At 32.9% G+C, this 27,369-nt stretch overlaps 4 protein-coding genes across 7 annotated transcripts; 3 read left to right on the plus strand and 1 right to left on the minus strand.

Moving 5' to 3' along the window:
* The first annotated feature begins 610 nt into the window (after nt 1-610).
* LOC101254164 (protein neprosin-like) lies at nt 611-8,000 on the plus strand. Its single transcript, XM_010315303.4, has 7 exons — nt 611-788; nt 1,285-1,371; nt 2,147-2,386; nt 2,831-2,992; nt 3,629-3,682; nt 4,194-4,340; nt 5,964-8,000. Exons 1-7 carry the CDS (start codon nt 693-695, stop codon nt 6,345-6,347), a joined length of 1,170 nt encoding a protein of 389 aa, XP_010313605.2. The 5' UTR covers nt 611-692; the 3' UTR covers nt 6,348-8,000.
* On the plus strand, nt 6,976-12,895 carry LOC101245619 (protein EARLY FLOWERING 3-like). The gene is made up of 5 exons (XM_004251125.5): nt 6,976-8,291; nt 8,905-9,304; nt 9,378-9,552; nt 11,413-11,464; nt 11,578-12,895. The coding sequence occupies exons 1-5, from the start codon at nt 8,079-8,081 to the stop codon at nt 12,547-12,549; spliced, it is 1,812 nt and encodes a 603-aa protein (XP_004251173.2). The 5' UTR covers nt 6,976-8,078; the 3' UTR covers nt 12,550-12,895.
* A 310-nt stretch (nt 12,896-13,205) lies between these two features.
* On the minus strand, nt 13,206-19,401 carry LOC101254453 (clathrin interactor EPSIN 1). The gene is made up of 12 exons (XM_010315143.3): nt 19,270-19,401; nt 19,052-19,100; nt 18,884-18,935; nt 18,094-18,173; nt 17,912-17,990; nt 17,628-17,711; nt 17,348-17,493; nt 17,028-17,246; nt 15,660-15,820; nt 14,262-14,434; nt 13,775-14,168; nt 13,206-13,669 (listed from the first exon to the last, which is right to left on the minus strand). The coding sequence occupies exons 2-12, from the start codon at nt 19,090-19,092 to the stop codon at nt 13,458-13,460; spliced, it is 1,641 nt and encodes a 546-aa protein (XP_010313445.2). The 5' UTR covers nt 19,093-19,100; nt 19,270-19,401; the 3' UTR covers nt 13,206-13,457.
* A 1,326-nt stretch (nt 19,402-20,727) lies between these two features.
* Nucleotides 20,728-26,938, plus strand: LOC101248169 (vacuolar protein sorting-associated protein 32 homolog 2-like). 4 transcript variants are annotated; one of them, XM_069291208.1, is made up of 8 exons: nt 20,728-20,889; nt 21,545-21,743; nt 22,883-22,982; nt 24,813-24,898; nt 24,997-25,088; nt 25,638-25,752; nt 25,832-26,027; nt 26,702-26,938. In XM_069291208.1, exons 2-7 carry the CDS (start codon nt 21,672-21,674, stop codon nt 26,021-26,023), a joined length of 657 nt encoding a protein of 218 aa, XP_069147309.1. In that variant the 5' UTR covers nt 20,728-20,889; nt 21,545-21,671; the 3' UTR covers nt 26,024-26,027; nt 26,702-26,938. The 4 variants fall into 4 exon arrangements, with proteins under 4 accessions (XP_069147309.1, XP_004251182.1, XP_010313446.1 ...); XM_004251134.5 differs by having other exon boundaries at nt 20,728-20,884; nt 25,832-26,062; XM_010315144.4 differs by having other exon boundaries at nt 20,728-20,884.
* Nucleotides 26,939-27,369: the final 431 nt, after the last annotated feature.

Consider the following 27,369-nt stretch of genomic DNA (forward strand, 5'->3'; position numbering starts at 1 on the left):
TGAACTTTTTGATATGTTCAAATGAACAAATAATGTGAAATATGGATTATTATTATTATATGAATCAAATTAAAATAAAATGGAGTATAATTTTTTTAAAAAAATTATTGAGAAGAAGAATATATAAAGTGTTGTGCAATTGGAAAGTTGTTTGCTTATTATCAGCTTACAAGCTTAATTGACTATTAATGGTGTTTAAACTAACTCGAGGAAGATTGCTTTATTTTTATTATTTTTTTTTAAAAAAAAACAAAATCTCAAAACGATCGCCAAAATTTGTAAAGGAATGAATATATAGTATGATCATTTAATTAATATCCTTACTAAATGATTGATCTTTATTCGACTCTTAGATATGAAAAAGTTCTTAATAGAAAATTTTTATCCCTTAAAATGGACTTTACACTGTAGAAATTCAAATCAATCGAGACTGTATAGAAATATCAAAGATAATGCAAAACTATAAAAATAAGTAATAAATTAAAACAAAAATGAATAACAAAACAAAATGCATTATAAATGGTGTTAGAAATTAGTATGGTAGGTAGGTCATGAAAATCTATATAGAGGTTAGTTTTAAACATGAATTTATTCATGAAATATCAATACTTATATATAGAGAGAGATAAACTTTATATTATATAAAATCATTCAAATCATTCAAGATCTTTAAGTTTTTTTTTTCCAAAAAAATGTCATTTAAATTGATAGTTATATTGTTATTGGAATTAATAGCTTTTGCAACATTTGCCTTGGGAGAAAATGGTCTTGTTATTAAAAGCATCCAGGTATGTCTATATCTTTATGAATTATGAACATTATTATATTACAAAAACAAACATATATTATCATTTTCTTTCATTTTCCTTAGGTTCCATTCGATGTCCGATATTAGTATGATTCCTGATAAGCTAAAGTTGTAAATGGAATCATTCCTGTCCATCCCATGTCCGATATTAGTATGATTCCTGATAAGTTGAATTTGTAAATGAAATCGTTCTTTGTCAGAATTTCTTTCTTATCAAAGGTTTAAACTCGAGACTTTTGATTAAAAGTGAAGAATTATTATCTATTTCACTATAATTCTGATGTTATTTCACTATATAACTTGCTCATTAGTATATACTATATAGTATTAACATTATATAAGTTTTTGTCTTCTATAGATACCATATTACAATTTTTACATTATTGTAATTTCTTATCAAATATAGTAATGTTCTTATACATTAAGTGAATTATTTGATTTTTTTATTTCTTTATTTACACTCTTTTTTTTGTTAGAGTGAAGATGGAGATGTTATTGATTGTATTGATATTTTCAAGCAGCCAGCTTTATATCATCCTGCCTTGAAGAATCACAAAATTCAGGTTTATTCAATTTACATTAATTTACATTAATAATTATAAAAAAAATATAATTAATTAATTAATTAGAAAAATTACATAAATTAATACATTTTAAAAAATAATTACTGATTTTAGCGATACTTTTTGTTTATTATCATTTATAGCAATGCTTTGTTGAATCTGTAATATGGATTAAAAGTGAATTATATATGCAATATATATGAATTATAATTGGTTTTTGAAATATATCATGTTTGTTTGGTAAAAAATTGTCACATTGTATTATAAGTGTATTAATGTTTGAAAAATGTATTATTCATCATTAAAATTTGTATTATATGTGAATAATAAATTGTTCTTTGTAATATGTATTAAACTTGTATTATAAATGAATTAAAAGTGAACAAGTGAAAAAAAAAATTATTGCTATAAATGATAAATATTTTTTTATTATGGTATATTTATGTAAGTTTCCCTAATTAATTTGTATACGTTAATTTCTTTTATTCAAAAAAATTCATGATCAGATCAAGTATATGACAATTACATGTAACTATTTATAAAAAAGTTAAAGTATAGCTAGTCATATAAAAATAATGTGTTATATCTACTATTACATGTTAACATATCTCGATATTGATATAGCAAAAAAAATTATATCGTCAATGTATGCAAGTTAAACCTATAAAAATAATTCAAGCTATACTTTTGAACCCCTATTCCGCCCATCGTTAGAGATATATTAAATTTAATTTTTTTTTTATGTATTTACTTCTTTATATTTTTTTTACGACAGATGACACCAAGCTATAATACAATGATGAAGCCTACAAAAACAAATGACGAAGAAAAATCATACAAATATGTGACAACACAAACATGGCATAAAAGTGGAAGTTGTCCAAAAGGGACAATTCCAATTAGAAGAACACAAAATAATTACAAAAAGGATCATATAAGAAAACCTAATTCTTTTCATCTTGATAGAAGGTTGAGGATCAAGGAGGATATCAACCTTGCACAAAAAAATCACTCAGTAAGTTCCCCAAAATGTGTATATGATTTTTTTTAGCGATGAAATCTCAGAGTCACACTTATACTATATTAAGGTCTTATTTTATAAATAATTTTTTATCCCTTTTCGGCCTATCTGACACTATCTTGTGGGCCATGTTGGCACTTTTTTTCAAGCTAGTGCTACTTAGACCGAAAAGGGATAAAAAATTATTTATAAAATAAGTACTGAAATAATATAAGTGTGTCTCTGAAATTTCAGGCATAGGTTAAGGATAATAATGCATTTTTTCATTTTTTTTAATTAATATAGTTTAATCAGTAACTGTATAATGTATTGATGATTATGACAATATCTTGATGCTAGTGAAAATATCGATCATAACTTTGATACCTAGTTGGAAATTATTTTAATAGTGTAAATGTATAATACTTTTTTTAACCCTATTTTTTTTTTTTTATGAAGTTGGCTATATTGCACACTGAAGGACTTAGATATATGGGAGGAAAAACAGATATGAAAACTTGGAATCCTCATGTTGAAGAAGATGATGAATATAGTACTTCTAGACTTGCTCTTATGAGTGGAGCTTATAATGATTATCAAGACATTGAAGCTGGATGGGCTGTTAGTATATACTTTTATTAATTTAATGATGAATAATTACCGTCAATTTTTTTGGGAAAATGCATAAGTGAATATTGAGTCGAACCCCTTTCCTTACAGTCAAGTGGTCCAAGGGCCCCCTTTAGAGATAGGGAAAACGTTTGCTTCAGGTTGCTAAGTAATCCTCCTCAATCTATGTTCGAAATTTCAGAGACACACTTATACTATACTAAGGTCCTATTACCCCTGAACTTATTTTATAAATAATTTTCTACCCCTTTTAAACCTACGGGGGGCACTATCTTGTGGGTTCAGCGTGTGTTGATATTTTTTTTTAAAGCTAGTGCCACGTAGGTCGAAAAGGGATCAAAAATTATTTACAAAATAAGTTCCGGAGGGTAATAGGACATTAATATAGTATAAATGTGTACTATAATTTCGAATATATGTTGGGAATACTTATACATTTTCCCGGTTTTTTATAACAACATTAGTAGTCTAAAAAAAGATATTTTTGACTAGGTATAATATTATGATGTTATTTATAATATTACTTACAATGAAATGTTATTATAAAAAACGTCTGATGATCATATATTTTTATTACTACTAAGTAGTAACATATTACTAATTAGTAGTTGATGTCTAACATTTTAGGTAAATCCAAGGGTATATGGTGATAGACAGACAAGATTTTTCACTTATTGGACTGTAAGTATATTTAGATTTTTTACTATATTAACAAAGTATCACAATATAAGTTATCGTCCATAGTAATTTAATAAAAAAACAGAAAAAATAATGTAACATGTTATAACATATTAAATTTGAGAATGTGTTTTTTTTTTTTAGTTTTAATCAATTGGGATAAAGATCTAAAAAATATCTCAATTTTGGTCGAATTAGTTGTTGCAATACTAAACTTTCATGAGGATCTACTACTTCTCTGGACTATTTGATATCGTATTTTAAACATATATATTTGCTTACGTGAACATAAAAAATAATGCAAAATTATAAATATTAAATTATTCAGGAGTAAAAAATACACTATTAAATATTTCAGGAAGGTAATAGGTCCTTATAAAAGGTTAGTATCGCAACAACAAATTCGATCAAAGTTGAGATATTTTTCGGACCATTATCCCTAATTAATTCATATAATTAGTTAAATCATGTACTAATTTGAACTTTTGTTTGATATTTTTGAATTTAAAAATAGAATGATGGCTCAAGAGAAACAGGATGTTTTGATTTAACTTGTCCTGGTTTTGTACAAACAAGCCATGAGATAGCACTTGGTGCTGCTATATATCCAATATCAACTCAAAATGGCCTTCCATATTCAATTAGTGTTTTTATCTTCAAGGTTAGTAATTAATTATCATCATGCATATTTTATTATTTTTATCAGTATAATTTAATCGGTCATAATAGGTTATTTATCACTTTATTTTTCTAATTTTCATGTAAATTAAGTTTGTTACAAAGAAATACCTAGATATCTTTATAGATCAACTTAATCTAATGTGATAAGAATGTTGGGTTTTAGCAAGTGTGAATGGGAAAAGAAAAGAGAAAATATCAAAAGTGAGGGAACTACTTTGGAGAGAAAATGAAAAGTCCTTTGCAAAGTGCAAATGAAAAGTCATTTCTTATAAATTTGCAGGTAACAGTAACATTCCGAAAAGTTGTTACTCTTTTCGAAAAGTCGTTACTTTTCGAAAAGTCGTTACTTTCCAAAAAGTAGTTATTTTCCTAACAGACACAATTTTTTGAAAAGTTGTTATTTTTTCCAAAAGACACAACTTTCTGGATAAAATGGGTCTGAACAGATTTCACTGAACAGACATGTTCCTTGCTGAAAATGGCTATAAAAGGAAGTCAATTTTTGATTTTTTAATCACTGAAAATTTTTTCTTTCTCTGCATTTATTTTTCTCTCAAATAAAATCAAAGTGTCGATCGACTGAGTCTGTGTGACTTGTTGCTGTTCTTCAGTTCGTTGAAGTTAAAGAAGTTTGAGGTACCGCTATTTCTTTAACAGGTTTTATCCGTTTTATCTTGGGAGAAATTAATCCATAACCTTGGGTACAGTGAGGGGATTAAATTTCTTAAGGACACACAGTAGTTTCTGTGGACTCGGATTAATTCTTGTATTTTAAATTTTTTCTGCTTCATCTTGTTTCTGTTTCTGTTCATTAACCTTATAAATACAAGTTATTGTAAGAATAACAAAGAATCTGTACACTAACATGAGTAGTTTATAATCTTATTATCTACTTTCTCCGCTCGGTATTATTTATCATAATTTCTATTTTTAAAGTTAAACTAATAAAAATTTTGATTAATACTTTAAGATGTATTTTTTTCATCATATTAATATAAGTACTTTTCATATAGTTTTAAAATATCTTTTTTTTTTTTGGTTTAAAATATCAAATTAATATGATCTAAAATTAGTCAAATTGGCTATTGAAAAGCGCAACATGCGGAGAGAGTATTATAATAGTTAAAGATGACATAATGGTGTAATTTATCTATCGAAAACAATCCTTTTACCTTTATAAGATAGAAACAAGGTTGTGTACACATCATGTTCCTCGGAATCTCATATTTTACTTGTTTCCTTTTTACCTTTATAAGGTAGAAACAAGATTGTGTACACGTCATGTTCCTCGGAATCTAAGATTTTACTTGTTTTCTTTTTACCTTTATAAGGTAGAAACAAGGTTGTGTACACATCTTGTTCCTCGGAATCTCAGATTTTACTTGTTTTCTTTTTACCTTTATAAGGTAGAAACAAGGTTGTGTACACATCATGTTCCTCGGAATCTCAGATTTTACTTGTTTTCTTTTTACCTTTATAAGGTAGAAACAAGGTTGTGTAAACATCATGTTCCTCGAAATCTCATATTTTACTTGTGCGATTATACTGAATATGTTGTTGTTATTGCTGATGTTATTATAATAATATTTTCTCATTTTTATAGGATTTAAATAGTAGCAATTGGTGGTTACAATATGGAGGATCCATCAACATAGGATATTGGCCATCAAAGATATTTGAAGGTGGACTAGGAGTCCATGCACAAACAGTTCAATGGGGTGGTGAAGTTTATAGTAAAAATGTAGGAAAACATCCTCACACAAAAACACAAATGGGAAGTGGAGCTTTTCCAGTTTACATATCTGAAAATACTGGATTTATGAAGAATATGAGAATTCTTGATAATTCAATGGAGTTGAGATTTCCACAATATATTGATGCTTATTCACAAGAATATGATTGTTATAAAACTCAATATATGGGTGATTATATTGAAGAACCTGAATTTCACTTTGGAGGTCCAGGAAGAAATCCATTGTGTCCTTGAAAATTGTATTATATTGTCAAATCTTGATTATAAATATAGTTTCACTAATTTGTAGGTTTTGTATTTAGTCAGTAAGATTATCTTAAACTACCAAGTGTGTTTGTTTTTGTTATATTTCAAACTTTTACTTAATGGTATGAATGATAATTAATATGTTTATTTAATGATTTCTATAAGGGTGACAATTTAATTTTAGTCTTTTGTAATATTTGACTAAACATCATTGTTAGATCACATGAATACTATGAAGAAAATGACTTTAAATTTATTTTTATGATAAATATCTTTTATATAATATTTGATATTCATTTTGAAGTTATGTGATTTTAAATATTGATAATGTAATTGGAGCTAAATATCCATTATATTATATTTAATAGTATTTGTTTTGAGGTTCGATTATTAAAAAAAAAGAAATTGGTAATAGTAATTTGAGCTGAGCTTTATGTCAGGATGAAAAAAGAATAGATTTTGAAGATCTTCAAAAGTTCAAATGGTTGAGATTTTGAGGATAACACAAGTAGTCAATTAAATATAGTCTTTTACCTAAAAATCAAAATTTTGTCAGCCTATCAATTTTTTACTTATTAAAAATGACACATTCTTGGTTTATTATTGGCCATATGGTATTAAAAAAATTGAAGGAACCTCAATCAATGTTCCAAACATTAATATTTAATTCGAAGGCGTGATATAGTAGATGAAGTTACTCGTTCTTTAATTAGAAGATTTTCAAAGTTTTGAGTATAAAAAATTTGATAGAGTGCTTCCTTGATTAATATTGTTCTATTATTTGTGTATTGTGAATTTAAATTAGTTAGATTTTGTGATAGATATCGAAAAAATTGAATAAGAAAGATGATATTTTTTTTTAAAAGAAATTGTTATAGAACTATTTGTTATGTTCTGTCTGTGAGTGTGTCTATTATGGGTCCATGGTCAAACTTTTTTGGTTCTCTCCCTTTGAGGCTTCAACACAAGCCTCTGGATCTTTACCCTTTTCAAGAATCCATAACCCCTTTTCCCATTTATAAGAATCATTTGTTGTTTTTTTCTCCTTCACTGTTGATTCCCTAAATTAGCTTTTTGTTCATCATTGTACTGTTGAGGAAGAGGCTTTCTTCTTGTGCAAAGCAAAGTTTGTGTCTTTTTGCTTTTGGGGTACTTCTGAAAGGGCTTGATTTGAGGTAAAGAATTGATTTTGATATATGGGTCAGTGGATTTTATTGTTTTCTCAAGTGAATTTGATTAGTTTTGAGGAGTTTATGGGGAGTTTGTGGTAAAAGATCAGATTTTTACATATAAACTTCCAATTTTTTTTGTGTGTTTTTGCTTGTGGAATCTGAATTTGCAACTCACTGGAGATAATGGGTTGAGTATGATATCTGGGGTTTTGAATTTGTGATTACTTGAGTGGTTGAAGGTTGTTCATGGGGGATTCTTGAATTAGTCAGTGTTAACTAGTACTTTGTTGTGTTTGTGGCTGTGGGAGGTAGCAGGTATCCCGTGAAATAGTTGAGGTGTGTGTGTAAGCTGGTCTATACACTAATGTCATTTTAAAAAGTGCTTTGATGTATCTGTTAAAAGACTAGAAGAGGGGTAAGTGGAGAAGGGTAGAGGGATACGTCTGTTATTCCCGAGTTTCGAATAGGAGAGGAGTAAGTGGAGAAGGGTAGAGGGGTGGAACCATTATTCGTGAGTTTTGGAGGCTAACTACTGAGGTAGAGGAAGATGAAAAGAGGTACAGGTGAAGAGAAAGTTATGGGGCCTATGTTTCCAAGGCTTAATGTTAATGATACAGAAAAAGGAGGTCCAAGAGCACCTCCAAGGAACAAGATGGCTCTTTATGAACAACTGAGTATCCCTTCCCAACGATACAACCCTGGTGATTTGCCTCATAACAGTAGTAACAGTGCAAACTTGGTCCTTCCTCACCCAAGCCAGGTAATCCAAGTTCAAATAATTGTATTTTACTTCATAGTAGATATATTCTAAAAGTTGCCTATGGATTTAACTCAGCCTTTTGCTTGAATTTCCATATTTTCTTTTGTTTTAGTAACTGCCATATCGGGGCTAGCTTGTGCTTGCCTCAGCTAATTCCATAAGGTTCCTACTACATCCCACTAACACAACTACCTAGTGTCTCTGTCCACTACCTTGGAATAATGGGGGAAAGTTCACCTAGTGATTTTGTCTCCGTTGGATTTGGCCATTTGAGTATGGCTTCTTACATTGGAATTTTTCTTTGTTACCAAGAATTATAACTACTTCCCAAATTCTTTACTTATAAGCTCCAGGAGGATAATATTCAGCTATGTCAATGTGTTCCCTTTTCTTGTAGGCCTTTTTATCTAGCTTGATGCATAATCCACATTGAATATGTCATTTCCACGTCCTCCCTTTCTTGCTCCTTGTGGTACTCCCTGTGGCTGGTTTCAAGTTTTCTTGATGTTGACCCCACTTGTGTGAATATACTGGGTATGTCAATGTTCTTGTTGTGGATAGTAAGTTTTGCAGTTTTTGAGTTTGTTATATCTGAGTTCAGAAAATTGTGTAGGAGAATGAACACGAAAGAGGTGTATTATTCTCTAGACAACTTCCTGCATTAAGACATCCAGTTGAAAAGCCATATGGACGTAGTTCTGGTTCAAATACTCCATTGCGGGAAGTTAAGTCTAAAAGGCAGACAGAAAAGGAAGATTTTAGAGTTCCCACTTTTGGTAACTCCAAGGAGCGTGCAGTAAACACAGAGGACTATTCTAAAGGTACCTCAGATATAGATAAGCGAGACAGTACTTTGAAGCGGACTGATCAACTCTCCCATGTCACACCGAGAGAGAATCTAGTTAATACCTTTGGTGAATCACATAAGACCAATATAGTACAGTTGGAATTCAGATCTGATTGTCAAGTTGATTGCACTGTCTTTTCCGGATCTGTCATAGATGTCGATAATGGTAATCTTCTTTCCATTTGAATGACTTATCATCAAAAGAGCGGGTAAAATTAATAACCTAATTAATGATACAGACTCCCAGGAAGACAAGACCTGTAAATCATCACAAACAGGAGAAATGGCCCACAGTGATGAACTATCAGAGACTTCCATGGTCGAGTATGTATCTGAAATGGACATATCTCCTGATAATGTTGTTAGAATGATTGGACAAAAACATTTCTGGAAAGCAAGACGAGCTATTGCCAAGTAAGTCTGGTTTCTTGGTGGTAGCTTTGATTGATTGTTTGAGCTTGACATCTTCATTTTCTTATCACATTGTGCAAAGATGATCCCTATCATTCTCTTTGGCTGATGGTATCCATGTATGTTTTAAGTTGGCTTTATTTTGAACCCAACTTTTCTTGCAGATACTTTAAAGTGCATCAGATCATGACTTGTCGCTTTTGTGTCTCCTCATGGTTTTGTTTTTATTAAAATCAAGGATATGCTCCTCTAATATTTCTGCAGCCAATTAGCACCAGCGTGTGCTTGTTAGTTTAAAAAGTTACCTTTTTTTTCTCAATACATGTGTATAAGTATAACCATTCATAACCTACAATTGTACTTAAAAATTATTTCAATGAGACCTATGATGATTTGTGGTCTAGTCAGTTCTACACGAAATTACATCTCAACTGCACTTTCTTGTATGCCAAAAACTTTGTTAAACAATGTGCCTTGAAGATCCTTTCATTATGTGGCTTAGTCTTTACCATATGAAGCATGTTGAATGACCACTTACTTGGATGATTGTCAAAATCATTTGTGAACTTTGCCATTTGAATACAAAAAGAAACAACTTGTAATAACATGGTAACTAGCATTCTATAGTGTACTCCATCTTCCCTCTAGCGCTGATAGGCTTTGTAGGTCAGTTCGATCTAACAATTTTGTATTGCTAACCCTGCTTTCTGTTGCTTAGGTTAATTTTTGTGAGTTTTAGCAATCTAGAGTTGACTTGTTATTGCTGTTCAATGTGATTGTGATAGCTTTCAGTTTTTCTTAAGCACCAAGGACAATGACTCTTTAGAGTGGTATGGTACTTATATATAATTCTTCTTAAAATGGTAGTAGTCTTGGTATTCTAGGAGTATATGGTCCTGTACTGAGTTAAGGTAGTGTGATGCCTTTCATGTGTTGTGATTCTTTGTTCCTGTTCATGCAATTATCAACTGACGAATTCTTCTAGACAAATTATGTGTGAATAGTAGGATTTGAGGTATGGCATAAAGCAGGTTGGACCTCTTAGTGCAGCCTGATGGTTCTCACAGTTTGGATCATGCGTGTAGCGTCCGTTAATTCAGAACTTATTCAGACTCACTTATGCATTGTGGAAACCATTAAGACATGTATTATAGTTTCATGGTGAGCTGTCACCACTGGATTAGTTTGACTCGTCGTTGACTGATCTCTTGGGCCTTTTTTTTTGCTGGTTTCCTGGGTTGTAGACAATTGTTGGATGAGTTTAGAGTGTAGAATGCACATCTCATTTCCCTGACCTCAAACTCATATTTAGTATGTACCCGGGAAATTCATGCAACAAAGAAACTAACTGTCTTTAAGCATATAAACAGCTACAACTCATTCAAGCTATTTGTCTCAGCTTTATGAATTCTCAATGTCCATTCCGTTGCATCTTAATCCGTTTGATTTCCAATATTCAATATTACAGGTTCTTAGAAAGAAAAATGAAGAACGAGACTGGCCCCTACTTTTCCTCCACATTTCAGTTATAAGGGAGACTCAGTTACTCACCAGTCATTTAACTATTGGTTGCGTATTTGCCCGTAGAGACACTTTTCTTCAAGCATCATGACGGAACTCTGACCGGTTTTTGCATGAGCGTACATAATCATTTACCCATCTCATGTGATCATTTCTTGAGTTCTTGTTGTTATCTGTAGGTCAACTTGGTGGTTCTCTTTCTTCTAGCTGATTTTCAACTATATATTAGTCTTTTATTACTTATATTCTGTATTAATATTTCAGATGTATAAAGTTTAACAGCTAATCTTTTTTTTATATGCCATGTGTTATCTTGATTCCGTCCCTATTTTTCTGGTACAGCCAGCAGAGAACGCTTGCACTTCAAGTATTTGAGTTGCATCGACTACTCAAGGTAAGATAGCTGTAGAGGCTGAATCGCATCTTGTATCAGCACTGAGATTAACATTCCTCGTCTTTTGTTGGACTTGGCATTTTGCTCAAATTTTTCCGGCTGTTTCTCAATAGGTCCAGAAACTGATAGCTGGTTCGCCAAATCTGAATCTCGAAGATAATGCGTATTTAGGCAAACCTTTAAAGAGGTTGTCTGCTAAAAGAGTTTGTTTGGAGCATAGTGTCAAAGCACCTGAAATTGTTTCGCGACCCAAGAATGATTCAGAGAAACCTAAAGGTAGGATGGAGTGCAATGCTGAAAATGATGTAGGAAAGACATCTCTTTCTTCAGTACGCCAACCTTCTAGCTGCAATCCACTTTCAGAAAAACAACTACCAACACCTGTAAAACATGATTCCCTTATGAGTCCTTGGTACTTCAATCAGCCTCCAGGGCATCAATGGTTGATACCCATGATGTCTCCTTCTGAAGGACTCGTGTACAAGCCACACTCTGGACCTGCAGTCATGAGTCCAGTATATGGCGGTTGTGGACCCCCAGGGTCGACTCCAATGACGGGAAACTTTTTAGCTTCAGCATATGGACTTCCCTTTGCGCCTCCGACTGGTCATGGCTACTTTCGTCCCTTTGGCATGCCAGTAACGAATCCAGCAATCCCATCTCCAACTCAAAATCAATCGAACCAGGTTGTGGCATCGCATTCTAAAGGTCAGTTATCAGGAGGGAGAGCTAGTTTTAACATTCAACACCCGAATTCAAGTAATGTTGGGAGTGAGAGTGATGGAACCTTACCAGAAGTTGTGAGATTGTACCCCTCTAGAGATTCTGAGTTGCACGCCAGCACAGCGGGTAGTCCGAGTGAAATAACTCGTGCAGTAGACATGGGCAACTCCACAAGAGGAAGAAGTGCATTTCATCACTTCCCAACTTCTCCAGCTGTTGACAATCCCATTCTTCGGCCTCAGCCTCATTTTCCTGAACGCCCTGCCCGAGCAATCAAAGCTATACCTCACAATGCCCGATCAGCTACAGAATCTGTTGCTCGGATTTTTCAGTCCATACAGGAAGAGAGAAAACAGTATTGACTCAGATTTCTTTCATCTATAGGTAGTTCTTACTGGATTGTGAATGTGGCCATGCACTTCATCCAAAATGATGAGTTTATTGGTCTATTTTTTGTTACCTTTTTGACTGTATTGTTGTACTTGGAATTCTAACTCAGTTGGCGAGCCACTTCGTAGCATCCCTCCCGTGAAATCCCACCAAGCGGGGTTTGGGGAGGGTAGAGTTTGCACAAACCTTTCTACTACCAAGTGGAGGTAGAGAGACTGTTTCCGAAAGACCCTTGGCTCTATTAAAGTGTGAGGGTGGCTAATTTTTGATGTTGTAATTCTAAATTCATTATATATTTGGATGATTTGTTCTACATCAGCTCCTTGTTCTTGAGAAACTGGGAAGAATGACAAACTACTCTACCTTGATAAGACTTTTTTTCTGCTTAACAATCTCATGCAGGCCACTAAGGGCCATAAAGTGCTCTTTACAAGAATATTCATTATTTTCAAGACTCTAACCCGAGACCTCTAGTGGAACCCCAACCATCCCACCTCACTCCTTGGTGGTCTACATTTACCATTAGATTTTTGAAACATTGGCATGAAACCATTAAGTAGCAATTTGGTGATCTTCTGATTGGATCACCAAGAGTCAGAATAGTAATCAGCTAGTGTACACAAGCATATACATAAATAAAACTTACTATGTAACTTGGGAATTTAGTGACATCTATTTTATATAAATGGGAAATGCCTATGACATGATTCATAAGATCAAGTACAAGAATATTTCTGCATTATAGTTGCATGGTGTATGAATTAGTGGCCTGGTATTAACATAACATTAATCACTTTCCTAACTTGTATAGCTGTGAAATTCACAAATGAATACTGAGAGGAAGCTGGGGAGTACGAATATCAGTTGTATTAACGAAAAGTCACTTCTGGAAGTTGCCAAATTGATAGTTTTGATGACTTGAAAAAAAGTCATCTGCACCAGTTGCTGTGGATGTGAACCCGGATTGGCCAAGTTTGGTTCCTTGACCCATAGCTCTACCCATGTAAAATGTGGTTGGCTCTTTTTCTTTCCCATCCGATCCATCGGTCAATCCACCCATGATGCCTACATCTGCAAGGTTGACCTTTGTAGCTGCAGGGGAAGCAGAATGTTAAAGTACAATCATCTATACGATAACTATTGCCTGAGTTCTACTCTAAAGCTAAGCATACTATGTATAGTCGTAGAGAAACTTACGTGCAGCAATATTCAGATCAATGAGTCCACGGCTCAATGAATCAGCCCATATTCCGGAGCTGACTTGAAAATTATCCTTCTTTGGTGAGGGCTTTGTTTCGAGAGGAGATTTGTCTAATTTGGTAGGAGTCTGCTGATTCCCACCACTGGTGGCACTTGCATTGGGTACTGATATAGGATCAGCAGGAGAAACAAATGCACCAAAAGGATCAGAACTGTCGAAGTTATTTAGTGGAACTGTAGCAAATGGATCGACCATAGTAGTATTTATCTGGACTGGTTTTGGAGATATGACATCAGGCCGAGCAACAGGTTCTGGTGCAGCAAAAAAATCCATTGTTGAAGAAGCTACAGGTGAAGAGGAAGGCTGGGAAGCAAACAGATCTACACTTATCTGCAGAAAAGAACAGATAGTCAATTTATAACTAACAAACAAAAAGTAAAAATTGCAAGGAAGCCTGAACAAGAGACAAAAGGTTACCCCCACCTTAGACTCTGGTTTCACAGACACAAAATTGGCGTCAGCAAATAAATCAACCTCCGATGGATGACTGGTGACAGAAGAATTATCAGCTGGAACAGATGTTGGTGCATCCAAGAGGTCACCCATCAAATTTTGCCCAAATAGATCTACTTGGCCAGAGTTCCCTGTAGAAGGCTCTGCTTGACAGTGAAAGAAGTAGTTAATTGCAGAGAAACAACTGCACCACAATCCAGAAACAATAGAAGCCCCTCCCCCCCCCCCCCCCCCCCACCAAATAAAACATTTGCTTAGGAATTGCCTCATGCGAATTCATGGAAGGTTGTTGAGAACAAATTTTCAAGATCCTTAGGCTTTCTTTCCATTTTCAGTAAATCGAGTCCTTAAAAAAGCTTTTACGGGCAGTCAAAAGAACCAAAATAATCAATCAGAGACTGGTCGATTAAAGAAATACATAATTGCGGAACCCCTAATCACACAAGTAACAGGCTGAGAACATGAACAAATACAAAAAGGCGAGGATGCGGGCAGAAGAGGGTATAAATATTAAAAATGAAATAAACTACGCCTTCCATCTCAAACTAAAACTAAAACACTTGCACAAGGAAATTTGATGCTGTGACTTGAGCAGTAAAATATCATCTTAAAGCTACCTCATAAAGCATATAAAGAAGCGACATGAAATCATGAGGACTGACCACAATGAAATATGTCACTATTTATCTTTCATTTCTTTGAAATGTTTTAGGATGTCCTTTTTTTTGTTTGATCCCAAGTAGTTGGAGAACTGACTTATTTTCCTTTATATCGCAAGTCATTTCCTTAAAAAAGGAAAATAAGTTCCAGCGACACCCAAAGTTTTAAAACCTCCATGTCTTACTTTCAGACACATATTTTCTCAACTTTGCAAGTCAGAAATTCCTGTCAACAGCAACCCATCCCCACCCCCTCATGTTTGGACCATCCAACGTATTTGACACACCTCCTCAACCAGATAAAAAATTGATTTAAAGATGAACGTCTTCTCTACGAAACAGAAAGGAAAGAATCCTTGTATTTCGCTTTCATAACCAATTAACTGCTTTAGAATCTTGTGGTCCAGCCCACATCTATTTTTCCTTTTCTAAGGCATCACAAGGCCAACAACTTTTTACAATTTACTTGGTTTCATCCTTGGAAAGAACCTAAGCTTTTGAAAGAAAATTCTTCCACTTCTGCTCATGAGACCTTATCTTTTGGCCCAAACTATCCAGTCTATAAAAGTGTCACTTCGCCTTTGTATGCAAAACTTTAGTGACATTTCACCTTTTAATGTAAAACATGATGTGGACCTGGAAAGTGAGAGCCTACTGGAAAACATAGACTAGAATTGCAAATGTTAAAGATTGATATAAAGATACTTACTAGTACTTGAAGTCCCTCGAGGATCAAAATCATCAAAATCTTCCTCATATTTACTTGAAGATGCAGCTGCGCTCTGTGAAGGACTAGAACAAGCTTTATCAGGTTTACCTACTCTCTTTGCGGTCTTTGATCCACTAGCTGAAGCAGTGGCTTGCACATTGCTGCAAAATATTCTCAAAATTCAAGAAAAGGGAGATAATGAGGTTGAAATGTAACAATACAAACCGTTGTATGTGATGATAGTCACTTAAACTTTAGTTGATTTGAAGCAATGAAGAAAAAATAAAGTTGGAACTGGTACATATAAGCTGTCTAAACATGTCGGAGGGAGAACTAAACAACAATTGAGGCCAGAAAGAATGCATGGAGCAGACTGTACATCACTCTCTATCAGAAAATTGAAGACCCAATTGAGAAGAGAACCAATGTTGAAAAAGAGACGAGTTTCTCTCTATCACATCAAAATATCTAATACAACTCTTTATTCCAGTTACCTTTTCTTCTCTCTTTTGTCTCTTCTCAAATCTTTCTCGCTCTTTTATGCATTCTTACACTTCTCAGTCAATAGAAACTAGACAACAGCACACTCTATTTCCTCTAGTCTACACTCTACATCACTCTCTTCAGACACAGCAGCCTAAAAACCCGTTAACCTGCATATAGCAATCCTAAAGGTGGTCAACAGAGCTACGAGATTCGGAACAAGAACAATTTTAATGCAGTTGCCTCTTTATGGAAGATTTTCAGCAGTTCTTTATCAATTACAATCTCCTTTCTGATTATGGAGAAAAAGATGACCAAAATTACAAAAAAGAATTCTTAAACTATGATATATCATTCAGGTATGAGTAACTGAGGGATATTTTAAATTTCTAAGAAGGACTTAGTGCAGTTGTATGGTCCATATATAGTGCACATAACCTTGTCATACTCATCTAAGATGAGCCTGGTTGAGGCAATTGAAGCCTAAATTGAAACTTGCTTTGGAGAGGAAAGTTATGCGGTGGGGATGAAATGAGAAAGGAGGAAAGACGGTAACAAAAGAACCTCAGTCTCAAGCATGTTGGCCCTTCTATTTACTGGTCAGATATATGAAAGAAAAAGAACTTATTGACCCTTTTTCTAGGCATAAATATCTCTTCATCTTCTGCAAAGTTTCAAAACAACTGGCAATTTGGATGGTTATGCATCAGTACATTACAAGCCGTTAGCAACAATAAGGAAACAATAGTTAAAAAACCCATACCACAAACACCAAATATGAATCACATGAGTTTCTCAACCAACAGTGCATGGTTAAGAATCAAAGATTTCAATAAAAATAGAAAGGATAAAGTGAAGCATAGTAGAAAAACAAATCATACAGACCTGCCGTAATGAGATGACCCCTTTTTTGATTTAAAAGTACTTCGGTCAACCTTATCTTCACCATACCGATCCTTTTCCTTGTAACTATCCTTGAATGAATTTCCATCATTTTTATTTCCAAAACCTCCATAGCGATCACTACTCTGAAAGTTGCCACTGCTACTAAAAGAGGAAGAGCTTGACTTAAATGTTACTCCAGAAGATGACAGTCCAAAGTACCTAAAAGGTAGCATTTCATCATGATCGCGCAACCATGCTATTAGTTACGGGGGGATCTTAAGTAATCTAAAGCAAAGTCAGACACTAAAGCATTTCCTTACTTGTCGCGATTTGCAGAAGCTTTTTCTCTAACCTCTTGTATCTTTTCCTTGTTATTCAATAGTGCCACAATGTTTTCTGCTTTTTTCCTCACATTGATTCCCATATCTTTTCCATTGGGTTCAACATACTCGAAACTTGCGAGAGACTTGAGTAGCAAAAGGAAACAGGAAAACATGTAAATACATGATAAGGAGGCTAAAGACCAAACTCTTTTTAGTATGACTATGAAACAACTGTCACTGACAAAGAAATTTAACATAATGAAACAAAAATACGTACTGAGATCTGATAGGTATGTTCTACAATCTCATCAACTGCGCGTTCAGATCCATGTGCCACCAAATACTCTATAACAGACAACGACTGGTAACAAAATCATTTCACAACTATTAGACCTTAGATATGATTTAAGATACAAAATGTATAGAAAGGAAACTAAATGTAAACAAAATTGACCACCAGAAGCTTGACTTTTAAATTTTTCTACTATTTTCTACAGTTCCTTAATTTTGCAATACACTTAACTACAAGAACTTGATACCATAAAAAGGCATAATACACACCTTATAGACATAACGCCAGTTCTTCCCTGTTTCAGGCAATCTTGACCACAAGACATTCATAACCATCTGACACTCAGAGCTGCAGAATGCACCAGTAATCGACAATTCAACAAATTTACCTTTATGATGAGAACAAATACCAAAATTCATAAGAATTAGCAACTTTATCGTTGAGGTCGTACAATTTTTTTGTGGCCTGAGCTATATCAGCCAATGCAGTACCATGGGGGCCCCAAGGTTCGTCATCCGTAGCATCCAATACCTATTCAAATAAAAAAATATTACATTTTAATCAGATCACAAAGGGGATAGGAGATAAAGAGCATAGGATGAAAATCCTAAGATCAGTAATCAGTCAATGTGGTTAACTTGAGCCGATTAGTGGGAAAACAAAAACTTGATTTTTCCCTTGCTTTTCCTCTTTTCCGGAATTTTTTCTTTTGAAACTAGAAAGTTAACCGTAGAGCAAAGTAAAGTTGTCCCCGTTTGACCTATACATCAAGGGGTCGAGTTGTAGAATTAGCTAATGAGCTTATATGAACAAATGTATGTCATGCACCCTGCTTCCATTCTTCTTTCATCTGTAAGACACATGCTACCTTTTTTAATGGTGGGTGCACGGATACTAACCAGACCCCATTCGTGGAATTACACCACCTATGTTTTTGTTGGTACATGGACCCTTCACACTCAACGACTTAAAATCCTGGAAAAAATTCTTAATTTCTTGGTTATGCGGCAAATGTGTATTCTACAACTATGTTGCTCAGACCCTTCAAAATTGTTACCACACCCGTTTTGAATTCTCCAAAGTCCAAAATCCACTACTTTTGAAGTATCAAACACGCATTCAACAGTCTGAACAACCTTGTAATCTACAAGACTAGACTACAACAATACATGCTATAAAATAAAAAAAAAACAAAAAAAAAAACTGAAAGCTGACATAATAAATTTCTAAGCTTTTTTTACCTTCTGCTCGATCTCTGGAACCTGTAACACTTTCAAATTAACCTCCCTCTTTCTGCAAAACACAGTATAAAACTTACAAAGATTAAAAAAAAAAATCTGCAAAATTATTCACCAAAATGAAATTAAAAACACGAGAAATTAAAAGGGTAAAAGGGAAAAAGGGGTTACATTTCGCGAACCGTTTGATCGAATACCTTCATGAAATCCATTGTTCGATCTGCAAATCAACAAAATTCAATCAAAAAATTAAGCTTTAAATTCGTAAAAATATGCAATCGAAACTGAAAAAAAAATTGAATCTTTTGAATATATATATATATATATGTAATTTCGTAATTTGGATGAAAAAAGATATCTGCAATCGATGAGATCTCTAGAAATCTTACAATGCTTAAACAAAGATGATGAAGAAAAAAGACGAAGTTCGTTATGAATTTTTTACTTCTATTTTGTTCTTTTATATTTTTTATTGTGATATATATACGAATAATAAATAAATTCTTTAATATTCAATTCATACAAAGAGCTCGGTGAGTGACGTGTGAGTTAGACGCATAATAAAGAGATGATATATGAATTAGACGCATAATAAGAGTGTTAAACGAGTTAGATGCACGATAAGGGGTGTGATTAAAATGATGATGATGATAATAATAATAATATATTTAGTATATTTTATAAGTGATATTGTGCGAGAAGGGATTCGATTTACCGATTTATAACAATAATAATAATGTATTTTACATGTGATGGTTGATAAAAGTATTGTATATATTTGATATATTTTATGAATGATATTGTGCGAAAAGGAATTCAATCTATCGATCATAACAATGATAATAATGTATGTAGCGTATTTTACATGTAGTTTTCGATAAATTATTGTATTTTATTTTGTAAAGATAAAATAAAAAGTTAAAATTTGATAGACGATTGACTCAAGTAATACAATATAAACAAAAAGAAATAATTAAAAAAGGAAATACATATATTGAGAAAAACATGTGTATGAAAATAATAATAACTAATTAGATAATCCAGATAAGAATTTAGTTGAATCTCCTTAATTGATAGATCGCATATTTAATACAAAGTCAAAATTATTTTACGTATATGCATAAATATTGAATATCTTTGATTTCTTTTTATATATTTACGACTTGCTATATATTTTAAATATTATTAGTTAAAAATATTGACTTGACATTCTGATTAAATACATGTCATAAATTTCAATACATTGCATACAAAAACTCAAATAACAGAAATAGTCTATAAAAATTAATCCATTTTTGAAATTTCAAATCATACGCCTTTAACATTGTGATTTCTCTATTTGAAATGATCTCAATAGTGAAGGAAAATATAAATTAAAAAGTATATATTTTGTGATAATAAACAAATTTAATGTCAAATTATAAATCATTCATGAATGTGCAACGATAAACAAATGAGACTATTTCTTTGATCCTTTTTTATTAAGAGGCTTTAATTTCGAATACGTTTTCCTCCGATCAAATTACGAATTTTGAATTAATCAAGCTCATGATCATATGCAGGTTAAATAAGAAAACAAAATAAATTTATTTTTGTGAAGTTAGCCCAAAATCTATTTAAATAAAATAAAAAAATTATATAAATATCAAATCCTACTCCTATTTAGAATATAATCTTTTTATAATATAACTACACACTAGTCAAAATGTAAAATTATAAATCACTCTTAGAGGTTTTTGTTTCAAACGCATTTTCTCAAAATGAATCTTACATGACGTGAATCAATTTTTTTTTTTTTTGAGTTTAACCACAAATTCTATCTAAATAAAAAATAAATAAATCTTATTTGTTATAGGTTTACTCTTTTCTCCTTCTCCAAATACAAGAAATCTTCAAAAGTCCCAATATTTTAATCTCCATAAATAAAATAAAAATAATTAAATTTCTACAAAAATCATCAATCGATTGATCAATTTACTCTTCAATACGTCAATTTTTTCCCAGGTTAGGTGATGTATTCTACTGCCAATGTAGAAGATTGTTGGATTGGGAAAAAGATTAGATTTTTTTCATATGAATTCAAGATTTTTATGCCCATTTTGTTGATTGATTGTTTTAGTTAGTGCGTTGTGAAATTTTGGAGTTTTTGTTTCAGGGATTGTGTAATTTTGAGTATTTTGGAGTTTTTGTTGGACCCAATTGATTTGGGGTTGAGGGGTAGTTGATTGATCGAATTCTGGAGATTTTGCTGACTCGTATTGTTGATTGATTTTTTTAGTTAATGGGTGTGAAAGTTCGATTTTTTGTTGCAGTACTTGTATAATTTTGATTATTTTGGCTAATGGGTGTGAAATTTTCGAGTTTTTGTTGCAGTAATTGTATGATTTTGAAGTTTTTGTTAGACTCAATGGATTTAGGATTGAGGGGTAGTTGATTGATTGGATTTTGAAGATTTCGCTGACCCATTTATGGCTTGATTATTTCAGCTAATGGATGTGAAAGTTTTGCTTTTTTTTTTTTTGCATGATTAATTTTGAAGATTTTGTTGGACCCAGTGGATTTGGGGATTGAGGGGTAGTTGATTGACAGAACTTTGAAGATTGCTGATCTTTCAGATTGATTATTTTAGCTGACGGGTGTGAAATTTCTGATTTTTTGTTGCAGGAATTGTATAATTTTGAAGTTCTTTTTGGGACCCAATTGATTCGGGATTGAGGAGTAGTTGATTGATTGTTTGGTGAGTTGAACTGTGAATATTTTTGCTGCAACCAATTCCTGTGCAAAATTGAAAATGTTTAAGCGATTACTTGGAAAACCCAAACAAGAAACAAATGCTCTAGCAACATTAGACAAGTTAAATGAGGTATGATCCTGTTTAACTGTTTTCTTTGAAATTTACTTCTATAGAATGGAATGAATGTAATGGAATCAATAAAGAGGATTCATATAGCCAATCTCAACTAACTTGGAATTAAGGTCACTTTGATAGTCAACTTATTTTTCTCTTTTGAGACAACTAATTTATAGTTGGGAGGCATCATAGAGGATTCATATAAGCATCCGAATTTGTGATTGAAGCTTGGTTGATGAAATATCTTTTTGGGGTCAACTAATTCATGGTTGGTGATACAAGGATCCAAACTTTCTGATGGTGAAAAAGAGAAAGAAAAAACATCATGGTTGGTGATATAAGGATCCAAACTTTCTGATGGTGAAAAAGAGAAAGAAAAAACATCATGGTTGGGAGGCATTATATGGACTCTAGTGAATTAAAATTATGGTCTTTCTTTGAAGAGTTTATGCAGAGTGTTTGTCATATCTCCGGTTTCAAGGCAACTATGACAGAAACTGGCAATACTGTTTGAATAACTAATAGCATGTATAATATGCATAAAGGAACTTCTCTTTCCAGAACATCTGGGAAGAAAGTTAAGGGTTCATTTATTTCTTTTAGTCTAAATGCGTTAAAGATTGTCCATTCTTTTATTGAGAGTGCTCTGATAAACAGATGCTTTTCTTTTATAATTTTCACATTTTAAATCATATTCAGTTTGTAGACAGGCTGATGCAGTCCTATAATCGTTTCACTTCCCAAAACTGTAGAACATGATTTTTCCTGTATTTCTTTCCCCTGTAAAGCTGAACATGAATCTCGTCATAATTAAGGATACAAAATAAAGTTTTAGTCGGAAGCTGTGGGACATTGTCTTAATGCAAACTAAATTCATCATTTTTTTGGTCTATTTGCAATAAATATTGTTTGGTGATATTTTTTCATGTTAATCATTCTGCATACGAGGTTCAGCCCATTTTAGTGAGTCTCAATAAGACACAGGTGGCTTATGGATACTTTTCTAGATGCATCGTGTCATACTTGTGCTCAAGTCTTCGCAAAGACCTTCAGTTATTCGTGTTTAGTGTCTGTTGAATTAATTAGCTGTGTTAAAAATTTATCAAGTAAATTTAAATAGCTTCTGTTTGACTTTTGGTTATGCTGTACAGACGCTTGAAATGCTTGAGAAAAAGGAGTCAGTTTTATTGAAGAAGGCTACTGCTGAGGTTGAAAGAGCAAAGGAATTTACTAGAGCAAAAAACAAAAGGGGTATGATATCCTGAAAATCATTTGTATGAAAAGGCTAGTTGTTCATATGTAGTTCCCTTGGTCAGAATATGTTTACATTAATATTTCTACAGTTGTATTAAGTGTCCTGATTTTTCTCCATTTACTTTATTATCACACACTTAATAATGGGATTTTCTACTAGAAGAATCTTTTCTTACTTGTGTGGGTGAACTTTGGATTGAGATATATTTGTATCATCTCGGGAATCATGTAATGTTGTTTAACTTCATATTTTGTGTTTGATTATGTTGGTTCTCTATTGTGTACCTGCAAGTTTAACATTGAAACATCAATCTATCAATACTAAAAAAATCATAGGATAGTTTTTATTTGGCATTTCCATTATTAGTTGAAACATCAGTTTATAAATAGTGAAGAAATCTAGGATAGTTTTTATTTGGTACTTCAATTATATGTCTACCGCAGAAAAGGTAAAAAAGAAAAATATTACAAGGAGTAAATGTTGTTGCTATATTAAGGTAAATCCAAAAGTCACGGTTGTGATTTTTCTTTTTAAAAATAAATCACTGTTGTGAATTGTCATCTCATATTTACCTTTCTCATTGAGCTTTTTGGGTGATTTCCTTTTGGCAGCGTTGGGTTTTTTGGGGGAGGGGTTCACGAGTCTGTAGGTGTATCCTACAAGGTTCTTATTTCCACTTATTTGTAGGGAAGAGTGAAAATTCAAAAGAAAATTTAATAATTAATGCTTCTGAGAGACTTTTTCTTTGGTTGTTAATGGTCAATGTAAGATGGAAACAGTTTAGGCCTTTTTTTCCTTGTAATTAGGATAATTGTCTTTTCTTGATAACTAGCATGCATCGCTACTATACTATTAAATACTTGAAAATACATGTCTGACTATTTTATTGTGTTAAATGCAATGACCAGTTTTTAAATATGCTTGTGCTATTTTCTTGGGATGACCGGAAAAGTAATTTGATATTTTACAACTAGCGTAAGCGTTGGATTTGGTTCCATTTGGAAACTTTATTATCTACTAACCTTCTCAGTGTTTACCTTATAATACTATTATTATAACAAATTCCATGTAAGAAATCTGTATAAGTTAAAAGATTCCCTTGTTGACAAATTCACCATGGATGAACATCCTATGGGAAATTGAGTTTCAGCCGAAAACACAAGGGAAATTACTTTCAGTTTTCGGGCTTTACTGCTGGTCTATTATATGCCATAGAAGCTCATAAATTCTTGCTTTGCAAATTGCAACAGTCTTTAAGTCTTGGCTGATCTGGTTAATGTCTGGAACTTCTTGTGTTTTTGCTTTACCATATGACTTTTCCAACATAAAGACCCGGAGAAAAAAAGGATGTTTTGGCTTCTCCTGGTTAGAGGAAATCAATTTGGATAGAGTAAGCTTTTATCTTTGTGGATCACACATATATTCCTCGATACTTGTACTCCCTCCGTTCCATAATAGTTGTCCACTTTTCCCTTTACATGCCCCTTAATAAATCATAAATAAGAAAGGTATTTTTACTAATTTACCCTTTACTCTTTTTAATACTGTCTTATCTATCAATACCAAGATTAGTAATGGAGGAACATTTTTGGAGCTTTACAATATTTATACTTTCAAAAGGAATTAATTTTAAAGGCAAAATGGAATTTTTAAAATTAATTTTATCTTGGTTTTGTAAATGGACAAGTAATTTGGGACCGATATATTTAGTAATATGGGACAAAGGGAGTAGTAATTTGAGCAAAATACTAAGTGAATATTATGGTTTTGCCATCTTTTACTTCTTTTCAGCAACATTTTTGATGAATTGTTTGTTGTATTTTCAGCTGCAATACAATGTTTGAAAAGAAAAAGGCTCTATGAACAGCAAGTCGAACAGCTTGGAAATTTCCAATTGCGTATCCATGATCAGGTGCGCTTGTGTTCTGCTAGATCTCATAATCTTTGCACATATTTTGTGTCATAACATCACCATATAAGCATAGGCATTTCGTTGGATTTGGGTTTCAGATGATACTGCTCGAAGGTGCAAAAGCCACAACAGAAACCGTTGATGCTCTTAGAACTGGAGCAGCTGCAATGAAAGCCATGCAGAAGGCAACGTAAGTTGTATATGCACTATGTTGCTGCAGTATCTTTAGCTCTCTGTTGTTTAGTATAGCTACATAGCTTTTGCCCTGAAAGACTTCCTAGTTCAGAATACAAAATGTTCAAATGATATATAAGAGGTCTCCAATCCAAGGCTTTGGCTGATACTGGCTACCGCATCAAGGTATCATATGTCCTTGTAGTCTTCTTTGTGCATTACATGTAAAAGATGCATCCTGTCACAATCGAGTAAGTTTAGAGGCTTGAACCGTAATCGTAACGGCTGGGATGCCACTTTAATAGCGTGGCTTAAATTCTGTAGTACTTCTATCTTCCAATTATTAGTAGTAGAGGTACAATCAAGCTTTCTACACAAAAGCATGATTACAGTTGCGTGAATCACTCGCATCTACGCAGTGTTGCTCTTTGTGTTATCCAGATTTTTTCATTGCATCAAGGTCAAACTCAATATATGCTAAAAATTAAATTCTTCTTTTTGTTATGGTGGGGTGTCTTTTGTTAAATGGAGTTCTTGTCTGATATTATCTAGTTTTTCTGTTCAGGAACATTGACGATGTTGACAAAACAATGGATGAAATTAATGAGCAGACTGAGAACATGAAAATGATTCAGGAAGCATTGTCTACACCAATTGGTGCAGCCGCTGATTTTGATGAAGTATTTAGTTGGACAATTCTTTGTTTTTATAATACCTCCTCTCTGTGTCTGGACAATAATTCATATCAATTTTTTGTAGGATGAGTTAGAGGCAGAACTTGAAGAACTGGAAGGAGCTGAGTTGGAGGAACAACTCCTTCAGCCTGCTACTGCTGCCCCTTCTGCACCTATTCATATGCCTGCTGGTAGGCAACAAGTGCGTCCTGCTGCCCAACACAGCAGAACGGAAGAAGATGAACTTGCTGCTTTGCAGGCTGAAATGGCTCTTTGACGAGGTCATTTTCTTGTTCTCTATTTCTTGTGATTACGGGTAAGTATTTGAGACTAGGAACACTACTAGTGCTATTTTCGTTTGGTCAATTATAAACAAAACATGCTACACTTATCTAGTTTTGTAATTGTTTGAAGGAAAAGAATGTTCCATGTAAAACCTAGTGTAAGATGAGTTGTGCATTACAAACCCTTTTACAAGTTGTAGGTTAAACAAGATTAAATCAAAACGTCTAGTTCATGTTCCCGCACTTTCACATCCCTTGATTTTCGCTCAGAAGTTAATCAAGTGGTGCCTAGATATGAAACGAGTACAGTCAGAGTCATCAGATACCTTGTCATTTGCTTGTTTACTTAGCTAGTTTGCTTCCTTCCCTTCCCCCCTGTTCTTCCTCAACACTTGGAAACACTACTAAGGGGAAGGGAAAAGGGACCTTGACAACCACCTTAAGGGGATGTAGACTAAAAAGAACTTAGAAAAGATCTCATGTTCTTTACATGGACAAATACATCAACAAAGTTATGTAAATGACACCAAACTCAATTCTTATTTGATTCATTTTTCCCCCAATGGATTTGATATTCATGATGCAGCTGATATCGTGTTGTTTCAACTGATACGTACTTGTCTGGTCGTCTTTGAAGTTTCTGACTGTTTCATTTGTGGTGTGTTTTGCAGTGATAATCGCCGAATAAAGAATGCTGTAAAGATCAAATGTACTCTCTTTGAATTCTTGATGTGCTGCAATGCAGCCTTAGCTTACAAGTATAACTGTATAGATTGCAGGAGTTGATTTATTATTTCTTGTGAAAGTTGAAATGGGAAGAGTTTTGCTACTTTTACATGAAATTTCATTGTTTAAATTGTACAAAATATCTCTTCTATCAACATTGAAGTGCATTTTTTGTGTTTAAATTAGTTCATTTACATCTCAGACTATTTGGTATCTATTATTTTCTACCAGTATATGTATCGAAGTTTTTCGCTTATTAAGATTTAGGCGATGAAAAGATATTATATGTGTCATTGTATAAACGGAGATCACACCTTCATTTCATCGGGTATCTATTACCTTTCATTGACACAAATATATTTATGATCTTTTTACTTCTAATCAAAGTTTTTTCGCTTATTAAGATTTAGTCGATGAAAAAATATTATATGTGTCATTGTATAAACGGAGATTACACCTTCATTTTATCGGGTATTTGTTACCTTCCATTGACACAAATATATATATGATTTTTCTACTTCTAATCAAAGGTTCTAAGTTAGGTTCAAGTAAGAATATGGTTTTTCTTTTTAATTTTTATACGAATAGCATCAAAGATTCTATTTATTAAAGA

This window comes from Solanum lycopersicum, chromosome 11, assembly GCF_036512215.1.
Source record: "Solanum lycopersicum chromosome 11, SLM_r2.1".
NCBI lineage: Eukaryota > Viridiplantae > Streptophyta > Magnoliopsida > Solanales > Solanaceae > Solanum > Solanum lycopersicum.